Genomic DNA, 15,360 nt, shown 5'->3' with positions numbered 1-15,360 from the left:
TTGTAAGGTCTGGAGGACTCTAAAGAGGAGGTCTCCATAATACTTTGAAAAAAACAGCAATGGAAGGTCAGGATGAGTTTGGGAAGAAACCTCCCGCTGCTGCTGTAACCTTCTGCTTTGGTCCTCCATGGGCAGGTGTCACGGATTGACGGCACTGTGGACAACCCGCCGTGTCTAAAGCTGACGCACCGGACGTTCAGCTCCCAGAACGCTGTGGTGGAACTCCTCTTCCTGCGCCTCAGTATGCCAGTGGAGTTCCACGAGAAGTTCAAGGTCCCAGCTGGTACCACTCCGCTGACGCACGCGCTCACCATCCCCGAAGATGAGGTCAAGGACGTAGACCTGGATTCCGAGTTTGAGCAGTTGAAGAAAACCGCCAGCCGCAAGGAAGCCGAGGAAGCTGAGAAGGAGAAACAAGGCCCGGGTTCGCCAGCCGCCCACAAGGAGTTGCCCAAAGAGGCCCCCAAAGCAGAGAACGAGAAGGACGCCTCCAACGAAAAGAGCAAAGCCAAAAGAGGGTAAGGAAGAACTCTGTGGAAAACTTAGCAGGAGATCAGGAAATCTCCTAGTGCGGAGATGATTGGGTTCAAAAGGAATTATTATTATTATTATTATTATTATTATTATTATTATTATTATTATTATTATTATTGGGAATGCAGCATACAAATCCAATTAATAAATAAAATAACAACAACAACAACAGAGTTGGAAGGGACCTTGGAGGTCTTCTAGTCCAACCCCCTGTTTAATCAGGAAACCCTACATTTCTTCAGACAGATGGTTATCCAACATCTTCTTAAAAACTTCCAGTGTTGGAGCATTCACAACTTCTGGAGGCAACTTCTGTTCCACTGACTAATTGTTCTGACTGTCATGAAATTTCTCCTTAGTTCTAAGTTGCTTCTCTACTTGTTTAGTTTCCACCCATTGCTTCCTGTTCTACCCTCAGGTGCTGGGGAGAATAGTTTGACTCCTTCTTCTTTGTGGCAGCCCCTGGAACACTGCTATCATATCTCCCCTGGTCCTTCTTTTCATTAAACTAGCCATGCCCAGTTCTTGTAACCGTTCTTCATATGTTTTAGCCTCCAGTCCCCTAATCATCTTTGTCGCTCTTCTCTGCACTTTTTCTTGAGTCTCAATATCCTTTTTGCATCGCGGCGACCAAAACTGAATTCGGTATTCCAAGTGCATTCAGTTTAATGAAAATGATCTTTAGATATTCAAGTGGTAGAAGAATCGTTCTTGGAATAGAATAGAATAGAATAGAAGTTTTATTGGCCAAGTGTGATTGGACACACAAGGAATTTGTCTTGGTGCATATGCTCTCAGCGTACATAAAATAAAATATACATTTGTCAAGAATCATGTGGTACAACACGTAATGATTGGTGTGGAACCCTTATCAACGTGATCAGACACGTTGATTGATTCTGGACTAGTTCCGACAGAGTTGAACAGGGTTCATTTCCAAGAAGTGCACGCTGGAGAAAATCAAGGGAGACATCTTAGATGAAAGATCTACTGTCCTTTCTGATCATATTCTCCTTCTTATTTCTCTTCTCCAGCTTCTTGTTCAAAGCCAAGAAAGCCACCACCCTCATTACCCCGGCTCCTGTAGTTCCCACAGTACATCGGCTTGAAGAAGAAGTAGTTCCCGATGACCGGGATGATCCGGAAATCATCATGAACACCACAACGGTAACAGGAACTTGGATATCTAGCGACTGAGTGCAATAGTTAATGTACCAGCAGAGTAATCCTTGTTTACCAAGGTTGTGCACACACAGAAACGTTTAGATTGAGTTGTGAATAACTACTCAGCCACACACAGATATACTAACTTGAATTAAAGTTTACTTTGAGAAATAACATATTCAGATAAACAGTCTAAAGTCATACACATAATAAGTCAGATTAACAATCCAAATATTGCCAAGTACATAGTCTTTCTTACAGTTTGTCATAATCAGTAAAGATATCCAACTTAAACACATTTTAGCTGTAATACATAACTACAGTACAGAGCATGCAGAGAATTGCAGAGCAAACCTACCAGTGAGTAGCCCTTAACAGTGAGTAGCCAGATAAAGAGAAACGGAGAGGGTTACTCTGTGAAATAAACTATGAACTCTACCTCCCTCTTGTGGCAGTCTACAACACCTGCATCCAATATATTGCCAACCCAAGCATTATGGACAGAGTCCTAACAATACTGTTGACTGCTACCTGACATTTTTCAAATTTTGGGGGGAATGCACTGTGGTGGAACGTAGTCTGAATTCCCAGCTGAGAGGTGCTGCATTCCAGAAGAGTAAGAGACAGCAAAGTTAAGATAGTTTGGTTGGGAGGGTGAAGATAGCTCCTCCCTAGAAGTACTCAGTCTATTTAAAGGTGCAAATAATTGCTTTAGTTTGGCATGATTGATGTAAGGTTCCAAAACCCCCAAAAGACACAGAGTTACTTCAAAACAGTTCTAAGTTGTTCCTCATCTATCCGTCAAAACTTTGACAGCTTCTCAGAACTTCTGGAGAGGAGCCGTCTTAACTTACTTCCTCCCTACCAACCTACCTTAACTTTGTTGTCTCTTAATCCTCTGAAATGCAGCCCCTCCGTCCTGGGAATCCAGACTACATTCCACTACAGCATTTCTGGTACTCCAGAATGGAAATGCTGGACGGGGGTCAAAGTAGCATGTTCCTTTGATCACCTCTTGTCCATGAGTGATTTACAGAATACTTTTGCTGGACTATTAGTAATGTTTGAGGAACTCAATGTCCCATGCCATGTTGTTTACCCTTTGCACCTTTCTCTTTCCAACCTAACAGTATTACTACTCGGTCCGGATATTTGCAGGCCAAGAGCCCACTACTGTCTGGGTAGGCTGGGTGACCCCCGATTACCACCAGCACGACATGAACTTCGACCTCACGAAGGTGCGCAACGTCACAGTCACCATGGGTGACGACAAAGGAAACATCCACGACAGGTGAGCGTTATCCAGACCTCTGCTGTGCATTACGGATCATGTTAGTACATGGTACTCACCAGTATTTGGGGTTGCCATGTATGTAAACTACCAATTGTAGTTTGTACCTTTATAGATGCAATATACCTTTAAGGACTTTGGCTGGTTCACCATAAGAGGGCGCCAGCACTCTCTCCCACTCTCTCTCTTATTGAAATCTGTTCAATAAATTTCTTTTTTTTTAAAAATTGCATTACTTTTGGAACACACCCTGTAAGTGCTATTGCTAACTCCATTATCCCTCATTTCAACAGTATCAAAAGAAGCAACTGCTACATGGTTTGGGGAGGGGAGTTTGTCAGCAGTACCCAGCAGACCCGAGTTAGCACAGTGGACCTGGTGATCGGTTGCCTGGTTGATTTGGCCACGGGGCTCATGACTTTCACAGCCAACGGGAAAGAAGTCAACACTTTCTTCCAGGTAAGCGGATTCAGGATACGTTCGGAGAGGAGATTGTTAGTTAGTTAGTTAGTTAGTTAGTTAGTTAGTTAGTTAGTTAGTTAGTTTGTTTGTTTGTTTGTTTGTTTGTTTGACTTCTATGCCGCCCAACCCCAAAGGACTCAGGGCGGCTTACAATAATATAAAAAGTACAGAGCAATAAGTCAAGTAGAAATTAAAACAATAACCTCAGTTAAAACCCACAACTTAGCAATCCAATCAAAAGATAGATATCATTCCATACAATTTGGCCATGAAAGATGGCCCCAATACTGCCGGCAAAGACAGGTCTTTGTAGCCTTTCAGAAGGCCAGCAGGGCGGGACCAGTTTGGACATTTAGGGAGATTTTGGGACGGACGGATAAGCAATCAAGGAAGTGTTTAGAAGAGATCAGGAGAGCCTTGTCTCCAGAGGAGTTCTATCAGGGGTGTCAAACTCAAGGCCTAGGGGCTGGATCTGGTCCGCAGGGTGTTTAGATGTGGCCTGCAGGGCTGCCTTGGAAAACAGCAAAGAATCGGCTTGCGGTGCCTCTGCCAGTGAAAACGGACCTTGGGAGGGCTGCATGAAGTTGCAGGAGGCCATTGCAGCCGAAAGCAGAGCTCGTGAGGCCCATGGGCGGCATTTCCAAGCACAATTTTTGCTGGCAGAAGGTTGCAGGAGGCCATTGCAGCCAAAAATGGAGCTCGGGAGCCTGTTTTCGCTGGCAGAACGCTCGGGCCACCAAAAGCACCCCCCCCCCAACACGAGTGATGTCACACCTACCCTGTCCACGCCCTCCGCTCCCCTGAGGTCAAACACAACCCTGATTCAGCCCTCAATGAAATGGAGTTTGTCATTCCTGAGTTGGATGATTAGGGCTCCTGATGGTCCTTTCCTTGGCTGCAGAAGACCTAGATGTCAGGTCCACCACAAACTGAAGCTTTTAGGAGAGGAATCCAGGATAATCAGTCGGGAGAAATTCATGTATGCCCTGCCAGCAATTTGCAAACAATATAACAATAATGCAATCCAGATGATATTCAGATGGGCATTTTTAAAAATAATGATTTATTATTTTATTTATTTTATTTGACTTTTATGCCGCCCAATCCCGAAGGAATGACGGCGGTTTAATAATAATCCAATCCAGATGATATTCAGATGGGTATTTTTTAAAATATGGAAAATCAGCATTGGGAGACTGGAATAGGCAATTCCAGTCTGTGTGAATTATGAATTCACTAAGGCTGGCTGGTGAATTCTGGGAGTTGAAGTCCATAAGTAGTCAAGTTTGGAGATCCCGGTCTACATTGTAAGACGCTGCTCTATTTCAGTATTCTAATCAAAAGGTGTCATTTTTATCCTTAGATATTTACAGTTACGGGCAATCTTTCCTAATCAAAACCTGCAATGAAACCTTGTTTTCTTTTCTTTTGGCTTCTTCTCTTCTCCCACAACTGGTCCATCTCAGGTGGAGCCCAACACAAAACTGTTTCCCGCCATTGTCGCTCTCCCAACAAACCAGAATGTCGTCCAGTTTGAACTGGGCAAACTGAAGGTAAGGCCCATCCCTGCAGCTGCACCTGGAACAATTTTTTTTTTTTTTTAAAAAATCGCTCCCGGAATAATGCAAGAATCTCCCTTGGATCAGGTTGGGTTGGAAATATACTGCTCAAAAAAAGGGGGAACACTTAAACAACAGAATATAACTCCAAGTAAATCAAACTTCTGTGAAATCAAACTGTCCACTTAGCAATCAATCAATTTCATTTTGTTGTCAGCACATTCAACTTTGTATAGAACAAAGTATTCAATGAGAATACAGTGGTGCCTCTACTTACGAACTTAATTCGTTCTGTGACCAGGTTCTTAAGTAGAAAAGTTTGTAAGAAGAAGCAATTTTTCCCATAGGAATCAATGTAAAAGCAAATAATGCGTGCGATTGGGGAAATCACAGAGAGGGTGGAGGCCCTGTTTCCTCCCAGGAGATTCCTAGAGAGGCCCCCACAGAGGCTTCTCCCCACCTTTTCCAGCCCTGTTTCCTCCCAGGAGATTCCTAGAGAGGCCCCACAGAGGCTTCTCCATCTGCCTTTTCTGGTTACAGTTTCGGAGGCTCAGATTTGTAAGTGGAAAATGGTTCTTGAGAAGAGGCAAAAAAATCTTGAACACTCGGTTCTTATCTAGAAAAGTTCGTAAGTAGAGGCCTTCTTAGGTACCACTGTATTTCATTCATTCAGATCTCGGATGTGTTATTTGAGTGTTCCCTTTATTTTTTTGAGCAGTGTATTATGCGCAGATTAGTTAATGCACCATTTTTCTTTTTCTTTTCCAACTCCTTGCGGGACAGAACATTATGCCGATATCAGCTGCCATGTTCCGGAGCGAGCGGAAAAACCCGGAGCCCCAGTGCCCACCTCGCCTTGCCATCCAAATCCTGGCGCCCATGACCTGGAGCCGTATGCCCAATGACTTTCTACGGGTGGACGTTGCTCGCTTTAGTGACCGCCATGGCTGGATGGTGGAATGCCTGGAACCAAACATAATGATGGCCCTTCACATCCCAGAGGAGAACCGGTGAGAATTTAGCGGTCTTCCATTTCACTTCCGAGAAACTCGACCTGGATGGGGGATTCTGGGAGTTGAAATCTGCAGGGACCCAAGGAAAAAGAAGACTATCGGCTGAGTTTATGGTTCTGTCACTCAGACGCGTGTGATGGAATGATGTTGGGAAACTCTCAGGCAGGCACAGAGGGAGGAGTCAAGCAGGGAACTAGCCTTGAGTCTTTACGCAGCTGCAAGAGGCATAAGCTCCGTGGAATGTTATTTTTCCCCCCCAAAAGTTTTTAAATTCTTCTCTACCTTCACAAATGCAGATTCAACACATACCTTCCAATATTACATACATCATAGAGAGCAATTCACAGGGTAGATCTAACAGTTGTGCTGATATTTGCTTTAGTCTGGCAAGATTCTGTCTGGAGGCCAACAACAATACAGAACCTATTCCACATATAATTTTTGATTCTTTGGGACTGACAAAGAAAGAGCAATTACAATTATGTTAAAAAAAAACCCCTATCCTCTGAAGATATTTAATATTTAGGCTTTCGTCTGCTTGCCTAATTTAGCAAAGGGAGGCATCTATTGATGAATGGAGTTGCTGAACATTGGGAGATAGAAAATATTCACCAATTAGCAAATGGTTCCACTTTCTAAGACCGGGATAGGGAACGTTGGCTCTTCTATGACTTGTGGACTCCAACTCCCACCATTCCTGAGACAATCATGGTAGGAATTCTGGGAGTTGAAGTCCACAAGTCATAGAGGAGCCAACGTTCTCTTCCCCTGTTCTAAGACGGGACCAAACTTGGGACTCCCCCTCCTGTTTAACTCTCAAACTTTCCCCTCCCCATCCTTCTTTCAGATGTATAGACGTTCTGGAATTGTCCGAGCGCCAAGACCTGTTGACTTTCCATTCCCATACCCTGAAGTTGTACTGTGCTGTGTGCGCCTTGGGCAACAACCGGGTGGCCCACGCCTTGTGCAGCCACGTGGACGAGTCGCAGTTGCTCTACACCATCGAGAGCAACCATCTCCCGGGTCTGCTGCGTAGTGGCTACTACGACCTCCTCATCAGCATGCACCTGGAGTCGGCCAAGCGTTCCCGCCTCATGATGAACAGCGAGTTCATTGTCCCCATGACAGACGAGACCAAGACCATCACGCTGTTCCCGGATAGCATGAAGAAACCGGGGCTGCCCGGGGTGGGCATGAGCACCTGCCTGCGCCCCCCGCTCCACTTCTCCGACACCTGTTTTGTCAGCACCAGCTCTGAGCTCTACCAGCTGAGCCCTTCCATCCCGTTGGATGCGCTGAAGGTGAAGGCCATCAACATGCTGACGGAGGCTGTCCAAGATGGAGGGCAACACACCCGGGACCCTGTAGGGGGCAGTGTGGAGTTCCAGTTCGTGCCCGTCCTGAAGTTGGTCTGCACCCTCCTCATCATGGGTGTGTTTGAGGACGAAGACGTGCGGCACATCCTCAAGATGATCGACCCCAACGTCTTTGGGGAATGCAAAGAGGAGGAGGAAGTTCCGGTGGGCGCTGAGGAGGTGGCAGGGGAAGGAGAAGACCAGGGCTACGGGGAGGAGGAAGAGGAGGAGGAAGAAGCAGGAGAGGAAGAGGAGGAGGAAGAGGAGGAGAAAGAGGCTGGAGGGGAGCAGAAGGAAGAAGCCGAAGAAGGAGAAAAGCAAGAGCTGAAGGCCATTGAGGCTGGGGAAGCCGAACCCAAAGAGGATGAGGAAGGGTTGGAAGAAGGCCTCCTGCAAATGAAGCTCCCAGAATCAGTCAAGTTGCAGGTAAAAGAAGGAGGTTGTGGAGGTTTTTCTTGGTTTCCTTCAGTTCCTCCAGCAGCACCCTTCAAGTGCTTGTGCAGAACAAAAAAACTAGAGGTATAACAAGCAGGAAGAGGGAGATTGTGATCCCGCTATATAGAGCGCTGGTGAGACCCCATTTGGAATACTGTGTTCAGTTCTGGAGACCTCACCTACAAAAAGGTATTGACAAAATTGAACGGGTCCAAAGACGGGCTACAAGAATGGTGGAAGGTTTTAAGCATAAAACGTATCAGGAAAGTCTTCATGAACTGCATTTGTATAGTCTGGAGGACAGAAGGAAAAGGGGGGACATGATCGAAACATTTAAATATGTTCAAGGGTTAAATAAGGTCCAGGAGTGAAGTGTTTTTAATAAGAAAGTGAACACAAGAACAAGGGGACACAATCTGAGGTCAGTTGGGGGAAAGATCAAAAGCAACGTGAGAAAATATTATTTCTCTGAAAGAGTAGTAGATCCTTGGAACAAATTTCCAGCAGACGTGGTAGATAAATCCACAGTAACTGAATTTAAACATGCCTGGGATAAACATAGATCCATTGTAAGATAAAACACAGGAAATAGTATAAGGGCAGACTAGATGGACCAGGAGGTCTTTTTCTGCCGTCAGTCTTCTATGTTTCTATGTTTCTACATCTATCATCTCAGAAAGGAATAACAAATTAACAAGAGTTGGACGGGACCTTGGACCTCTAGAGCAGTGTTTCCCAACCTTGGCAACTTGAAGATATTTGGACTTCAACTCCCAGAATTCCCCAGCCAGCATTTGCTGGCTGGGGAATTCTGGGAGTTGAAGTCCAGATATCTTCACGTTGCCAAGGTTGGGAAACACTGTTCTAGAAGACTTCCAAGGTCCCTTCCTACTTCGTTATTCTGTTAAGATAGGTTTTCATCTGGAGGCACCTCTGGATCATCAACATTCCCAACCCAAGACTCTGATTATTACAAGACTAGGGGGAAGTTTTATGGTTGGATAGAGAGTTAAGAACTATGTGTAGCTAATACTGAAAAATTGAAACGAGAATTAATTAACTCTGGCAGCTGCTTCCATCTTCTCTCTGCCCATCTCTTTCCCTCCTCCTCCTCCTCCTCCAGATGTGCAACCTGTTGCAGTTTTTCTGGGACCGTGAGCTGCAGCACCGCGTGGAAGCCATCATTGCCTTTTCGGAGCGCTACATGGACAGCCTGCAGACCAACCAACGGCAGCGCTACTCCACCTTGATGCAAGCCTTCACCATGTCGGCTGCAGAGACCGCCAGGCGCACCCGCGAATTCCGCTCTCCTCCCCAGGAGCAGGTATTGGGCGGGGCTCCTGGGGATGGGGAGGAACCAAAGGGAAGGGAGAACCCCTCAGGTAGAACGTACAAATATGTTATGCATGTTGGCAATGTCGGGTTTAGGAGTTTGAAACTCTGGGAAGGGCTAGTAAATAGTTGTTTGAAATCCAGGACGGTTGGATATATTGCTATTAAATGCACTTTAAATCCAGTTTAGGATTTAGATTTAGGATTTGGGTTTAGAGTTAGATAAAGTTAGATTTACATATACAGTGATGCCTCTATTATCGCGAGGGTTCCGTTCCAAGACCCCTCGCGATAATCGATTTTTCGGGATGTAGTGGTGCGGAATTAAAAACACCATCTGCGCATGCGCGCCCCTTTTTCCATGGCTGCGCATGCGCAGATGGTGTTTTTACTTCCGCACCTGGGAAGACCCAGCAGCTGAGGAGCCGCCTGCCTGCCCGCTTGTCCGCCACTTGTCCGCTTGTCCGGCCGCCGCTTTTCCGCCGCTTTTTTGCTTGTCCGGCCGCCGCTTTTCCGCCGCTTTTCCGCTTGTCCGGCCGCCGCTTTTCCGCCGCTTGTCCACTTGTCCGGCCGCCGCTTGTCCGCCGCTTTTCCGCTTGTCCGGCCGCCGCTTTTCCGCCGCTTGTCCGGCCGCCGCTTTTCCGCTGCTTTTCCGCCCGCCGCTTTTCCGCCCGCCGCTTTTCCGCCCGCCACTTTTCCGCCGCTTGTCTGCTTGTCCGCCCACCGCAGCTGATCTGCTCGGCAGCGCAGTAGCAGCGAGGAGCCGAAGATGGGGTTTCCCCGTTGCCCACGCAAAGGGGAAACCCCATCTTCAGCTCCTCGCTGCTACTGCGCTGCCGAGCAGATCAGCTGGTGGGCGGCCGAAGGAACCTTCCCTGGGTGCCGCCCGCCGCTCGAGAGCAAGAGGGGGAGAGATAGAGAAAGAGAGAGAAGGAAAGAAAGAGATGAGAGAGGGAGGAAGAGAGTGTGAGAGAGGAAGAAGCAAGATAGAGAAAGAGAGAGAGAAAGAAAGATGAGAAAGGAAGGGAGTGACGTCATCGGGTGGAAAAATCGCGATATAGCATTTCGCAAAGATCGAGATCGCGAAACTCGAGGGATCACTGTACTGTAGATTTAAGATTTAGACTTTAGATTTAGATATAGTGTTAATTTACATTTAGATTTAAGATTTAGAGAGATTTACACTTAGAATTAGATTTAAATATAATTAGATTTAGATTTAGATTTAAGATTTAGAGAGATTTACACTTAGAGTTAGATTTAAATATAATTAGATTTGCATTTAGATTTAAGATTTAAATTTAGTTAGATTTATATTTACATATACCGGTAGTTAGATTTACACTTAGATTTTAGATTCAGATTTTAGATTTAGATTTAGATATAGAGTTTGATTTACATTTAGATTTTAGATTTAGCCATAGAGTTAGATTTACATTTAGGTTTAAGATTTAGAGTTAGATTTAGACCTATGACTGTTGCAGTGTCCCAGGATCATGTGATCACCGTTGGTGGTTTTCCCAACCAGCTTCCAACAAGCAAAGTCTGTGGGAGAAGCCGGATTGGCTTAAGGACCACATGATTGCCATAAGGACCATATAGATTGCCATAAATCCATAGTTCATGCAACTCCTGTAGTAATGGGATCCTGTGGGAATGCCACAGTTTCTGGGTTTGGCCTCAGCTGAATTTTCAAGGTGTCTCCTAAGGGAACTCCCAAAAATATGGAATTTGCATCTCCAAAACAAGAATGTTCTTCTCATAACAGATCAACATGCTGCTGCACTTTAAGAACGGTGCTGATCTTGAGGATTGCCCGGTACCTGAAGAGATCCGAGATGAATTGTTGGAATTTCATACTGATCTACTAGCCCATTGCGGTAAGACCCTGGAAGCTTGAGGGACACATGTCAACTCAAAGTGGAGAAGGCTATGGAAGAGTTTGGGACACCATTCTGGACCACTTCGAACTAGAGGAAAATTGGGAATGAGCTCATTCAGAAAAGCTTGGCTGGCTGGGGAATTCAGGGCGTTGAAGTCCACAGGTCTTAACTTAGTTAAGGTTGGAATTTTGAGAGTTGAAGTCCATGGGTCTTAAGGTGGTTAAGTTTGGAATTCTGGGAGTTGGGCCCCAGAGGTTTTAAAGTAGTTAAGGTTGGAGTTCTGGGAGTTGAAGCCCACAGGTCTTAAAGTGGTTAAGCCTGGAATTTTGGGAGTTGAAGTCCATGGGTTTTAAATAGTTAAGGTTGGAATTCTGGGAGTTGAAGTCCACGGATCTTAAAAAGTTGGAATTCTGGGATTTGACGTCCACTGGTCTTAAAGTGGTTAAGGTTGGAATTCTGGGAGTTGAAGTCCATGGGTTTTAAGTAATTATGGTTGGAATTCTGGGAGTTGAAGTCCACAGATCTTAAAGTAGCCAAGACTGGACATCCCAATATGGAATCAATTGTACATAAACCCCTTTTGTTGTAGTTTCATCTTAGTTTCCATAATGATCTCATTCATCCTACCTTAATAATTTTTCCTGGGCATTCAGACAGAATAGGATTTCCCTTCACCCTGCCTCCGGTGTCCCCTGTTATCGATTTTCAAATTTAGCAGCTCGGCATCTTTTCTCTACAGGAATCCAAAGCGAGGGGGAGGAGGAACAGGAGGAGGAAGATACTCCCTTCCACCGGCGGTTGATGAATTTGGTGGAGAAGGTGGTGAACCTTCGGAAGAAAAAAGAAGAAGAGCAAGAGGAACAGCCTCCAGAAGAGGAACCGAAACCCAGTAGGTATCTCCAAGCGGTGGAGGGGAAGGAGAAATGATGTAGCCAACCCATCAGTCGTTTTTTTTTTCAGAGTAATTTTTATTTTTTCCTCCACATCATAAAATACAAAAAGCAATACACCTTCTCTTTTGTTACAATAAAATAGTTTTGGATTAGTAAATCTTATATAATCAAATTGTACATTCTTAAATCCCATTTATTTAATTTCAGTTATCATCACACGCCCCTGATTCCCTTCTTTCTAATTTCGTCATCCAGATAAATCTCCATTAATGTCTAATTAACTCCATCATTAATATCAATGGGTTTTGAGGGAACCTAGGGCCTTTCTGAGCATTGTGAGATCCAGTTCATATCTTATCCAAACCTGTGTGGTCAAAGTTCTAACAGGAGAGCATTAACAATCATGGAGGCAGGTTGGTGAAGACCAGTTTTGAAGAAGTTCTGAAGAAGATGCCGTAGGCTCATCCTGGTCTCCCTGTCTGGATATATGCAGAGGAGGACTAGATAAGATACCAGAATAAAATGTGACAATTAAGGAATAAGATAAATGATGAAGACACATTTGTAGAAAACAGTCGTTTTACTGTTCAGTGCAAAATATCTTCTGCGTCAATCTTCTATACACAGGAACTTTACTTTAGCTATATTCAACTTACTTACAAGTAGATACTAAACCAATCCAGGTTTCTCCGTATCACTATTGCTACTCAATATTTAATTCACACTCAAACTGCTGCATCCAGCCAACTAACAACCACCACCATCAACAGCAAACAACAGCAGATTTTATTTATTTATTTATTTATTTATTCGATTTTTATGCCGCCCTTCTCCTTAGACTAAGGGCGGCTTACAACATGTAAGCAATAGCACTTTTTAACAGAGCCAGCCTCTTGGCCCCACAATCTGGGTCCTCATTTTACCCACCTCGGAAGGATGGAAGGCTGAGTCAACCTTGAGCCGGTGATGAGATTTGAACCACTGACCTACAGATCTACAGTCAGCTTCAGTGGCCTGCAGTACAGCACTCTACCTGCTGCGCCACCCCGGCTCTGATGATCGATCATGGTGAAGTTAATTTGCATCTTATAATGCTCTGGTCCAATCAAAGTGCAGTTCACACCCTATGACTCATGCTGTACATTCTGCCTTTACCCTATATGGTAATACAATGAAATGTCACTCAAGATTGCTAATCCTGACACTCCCCATTCTAGGCACGTTGCAGGAGCTGATCTCCCACACAATGGTCCATTGGGCCCAAGAGTCCTTCGTCCAGAACCCAGAGCTCGTCCGGTTGATGTTCAGCCTTCTCCATCGGCAATACGATGGCCTCGGTGAGCTCCTCCGGGCTATGCCCAAGGCTTATACCATCAACGCCAACTCAGTGGAGGATACCATGAGTCTCCTGGAGTGCCTGGGGCAGATCCGCTCGCTGCTCATCGTTCAGATGGGACTTGAAGAGGAGAACCTGATGATCCAGAGCATTGGGTATGTGCTTTCACCTCCGGTAGCTTCTTGAACTGGTAGATGCCTTCCGCTGCAAAGCTGCTTCATAGGCTCCAATGTGGGATCCTCTCCACTTAGATCTACAGTGGTATCTCTACCTAAGAACGCCTCTACTTACGAGAGTGTTCAATATGGGTGTTCAAGATTTTTTTGCCTCTTCTCAAGAACCACTTTCCACTTACAAATCTGAGCCTCCGAAACTGTAATCGGAGAAGGCAGGGAGAAGCCTCTGTGGGGCCTCTCTAGGAATCTTCTGGGAGGAAACAGGTCCAGAAAAGATGGGGAGAAGCCTCTGTGGGGCCTCTCTAGGAATCTCCTGGGAGGAAACAGGGCCTCCACCCTCCCTGCAGTTTCCCCAATCGCACACACTATTTACTTTTACATTGATTCCTATGGGAAAAATTGCTTCTTACAAATTTTTCTACTTAAGAACCTGGTCATGGAACGAATTAAGTTCGTAAGTAGAGGTACCACTGTATATACTTTTCGCCTTGCCACATTTCTCAAAATTTCAAGGAACATTGTTTCCCTGCTTCCTGAAGCCCCTTCTAGTTTAAGATACTTCAAATTGAATTAGGACCCTATCTGGTAACTAAAGAGCCTCATTTGCAAGAAAGCTTGTATCGCTCTCTGTTGATTGACACTGACTCCAATTTAGCAATTGCAGAGTAAAAATTCAGACATACATCCAACTCTTTCCCTGCTCCTTGACCTAAAATTATCTTGGATTTCCTTTAAACCTCTGCCCCTTTCCACCCAACATACTTAAACCTTAGCCTTCTACAGTTGATCTTCTCCAAATACAATTGGACCGCAGGTCTTAAAGCTCACACCAAGAGTCTAGACCAGGGGTAGGCAAAGTTGTCTCTTCTATGACTTCAACTCCCAGAATTCCTGAGATAGCATGATTGGCTTATGGATTCTGGGAGTTGAAGTCCACAAGTCGTAGAAGAGCCAACTTTGCCTACCCTTAGTCTAGACTTAAGTACACCCAGAGCGCATTGGGATGTAGTAACAGTAGCTCTTCTCTAAGACCCACCTTTCGATCCTTCCCCTGCTAATTCTTACTTCCACCCCACTTGTACCTGTTGAGTTGAGAGTGATACGGTGGCCTAGAGGTGGAGCAATCAGGAGGCTGTGAGTTCTATCCTAGGTAGAGGCAGATATTTCTCTCTCTGGGGACAATGAGAATATATCTGCTGGGGGAAAAACTCCGCATTGGCAACAGGGATGGCAGTGGGCCAGTAAACACTCGGCTAGCTCCACTCAGTTGCCCAGAATCCATCCCACAAGGGGTTGTGGGGGTCATTAAAAAAAGGTGTATAAGTTGGGTTGGGGAATTCCAGTTCTTCCTTTCCCATCCTCGCCTCCTCCATCTGCTCTGAAGTCCAACTGCTACGTCTCCCTGTTTTTCTCGGATAGCAATATCATGAACAACAAAGTCTTCTACCAGCATCCCAACTTGATGAGGGCCCTGGGAATGCACGAGACAGTCATGGAGGTGATGGTGAACGTTCTGGGAGGAGGGGACTCCAAGGTAAGGGTCCTTGTCTTTTGGCCAGCCAATGCTCTAGTCCAGTGATGACAAACCTATGGCACGGGTACCACAGGTGGCATGCGGAGTCATATCTGCTGGCCCTAGCTCAGCTCCAACGTGCATGTTTGTGCCGGCCAGCTGATTTTTGGCTCCACAGAGGCTCTGGGAGGGCGTTTTTGGCTTCCAGAGAGCCTCCAGGGGGATGCGGGAGGGCGTTTTTACCCTCCTTCGGCTCCAGGGAAGCCAGGGGAGGGCGAAACATGAACCTACTGGGCCTACCAGAAGCTGCAAAACAGTTTCCAGCCTTCGGGGGGCCTCCAGGGGGTGGGGGAAGGTGTTTTCGCCCTCCCCAGGCATTGAATTACAATAGCTATAAGTGGGAAATGGCTCGGT

At 45.6% G+C, this 15,360-nt stretch overlaps 1 protein-coding gene across 1 annotated transcript in view; it reads left to right on the top strand.

Moving 5' to 3' along the window:
- The window catches only part of LOC139174151 (ryanodine receptor 1-like), a 161,260-nt gene that overhangs the window by 45,794 nt on the left and 100,106 nt on the right, over positions 1-15,360 (top strand). Inside the window, exons 29-40 of the mRNA XM_070764289.1 lie at positions 136-518; positions 1,569-1,701; positions 2,829-2,989; positions 3,283-3,448; positions 4,918-5,004; positions 5,794-6,020; positions 6,871-7,804; positions 8,937-9,137; positions 10,914-11,025; positions 11,768-11,917; positions 13,139-13,412; positions 14,853-14,967. Coding sequence (XP_070620390.1) covers positions 136-518; positions 1,569-1,701; positions 2,829-2,989; positions 3,283-3,448; positions 4,918-5,004; positions 5,794-6,020; positions 6,871-7,804; positions 8,937-9,137; positions 10,914-11,025; positions 11,768-11,917; positions 13,139-13,412; positions 14,853-14,967 — 2,943 coding nt within the window. The remainder of the gene's footprint in view (positions 1-135; positions 519-1,568; positions 1,702-2,828; positions 2,990-3,282; positions 3,449-4,917; positions 5,005-5,793; positions 6,021-6,870; positions 7,805-8,936; positions 9,138-10,913; positions 11,026-11,767; positions 11,918-13,138; positions 13,413-14,852; positions 14,968-15,360) is intronic.

The sequence above is a fragment of the Erythrolamprus reginae genome, chromosome 11 (genome assembly GCF_031021105.1).
Source record: "Erythrolamprus reginae isolate rEryReg1 chromosome 11, rEryReg1.hap1, whole genome shotgun sequence".
NCBI lineage: Eukaryota > Metazoa > Chordata > Lepidosauria > Squamata > Dipsadidae > Erythrolamprus > Erythrolamprus reginae.
Note: the sequence above shows the minus strand (reverse complement) of the source record. Positions and strands in the feature narration are given on the sequence as shown.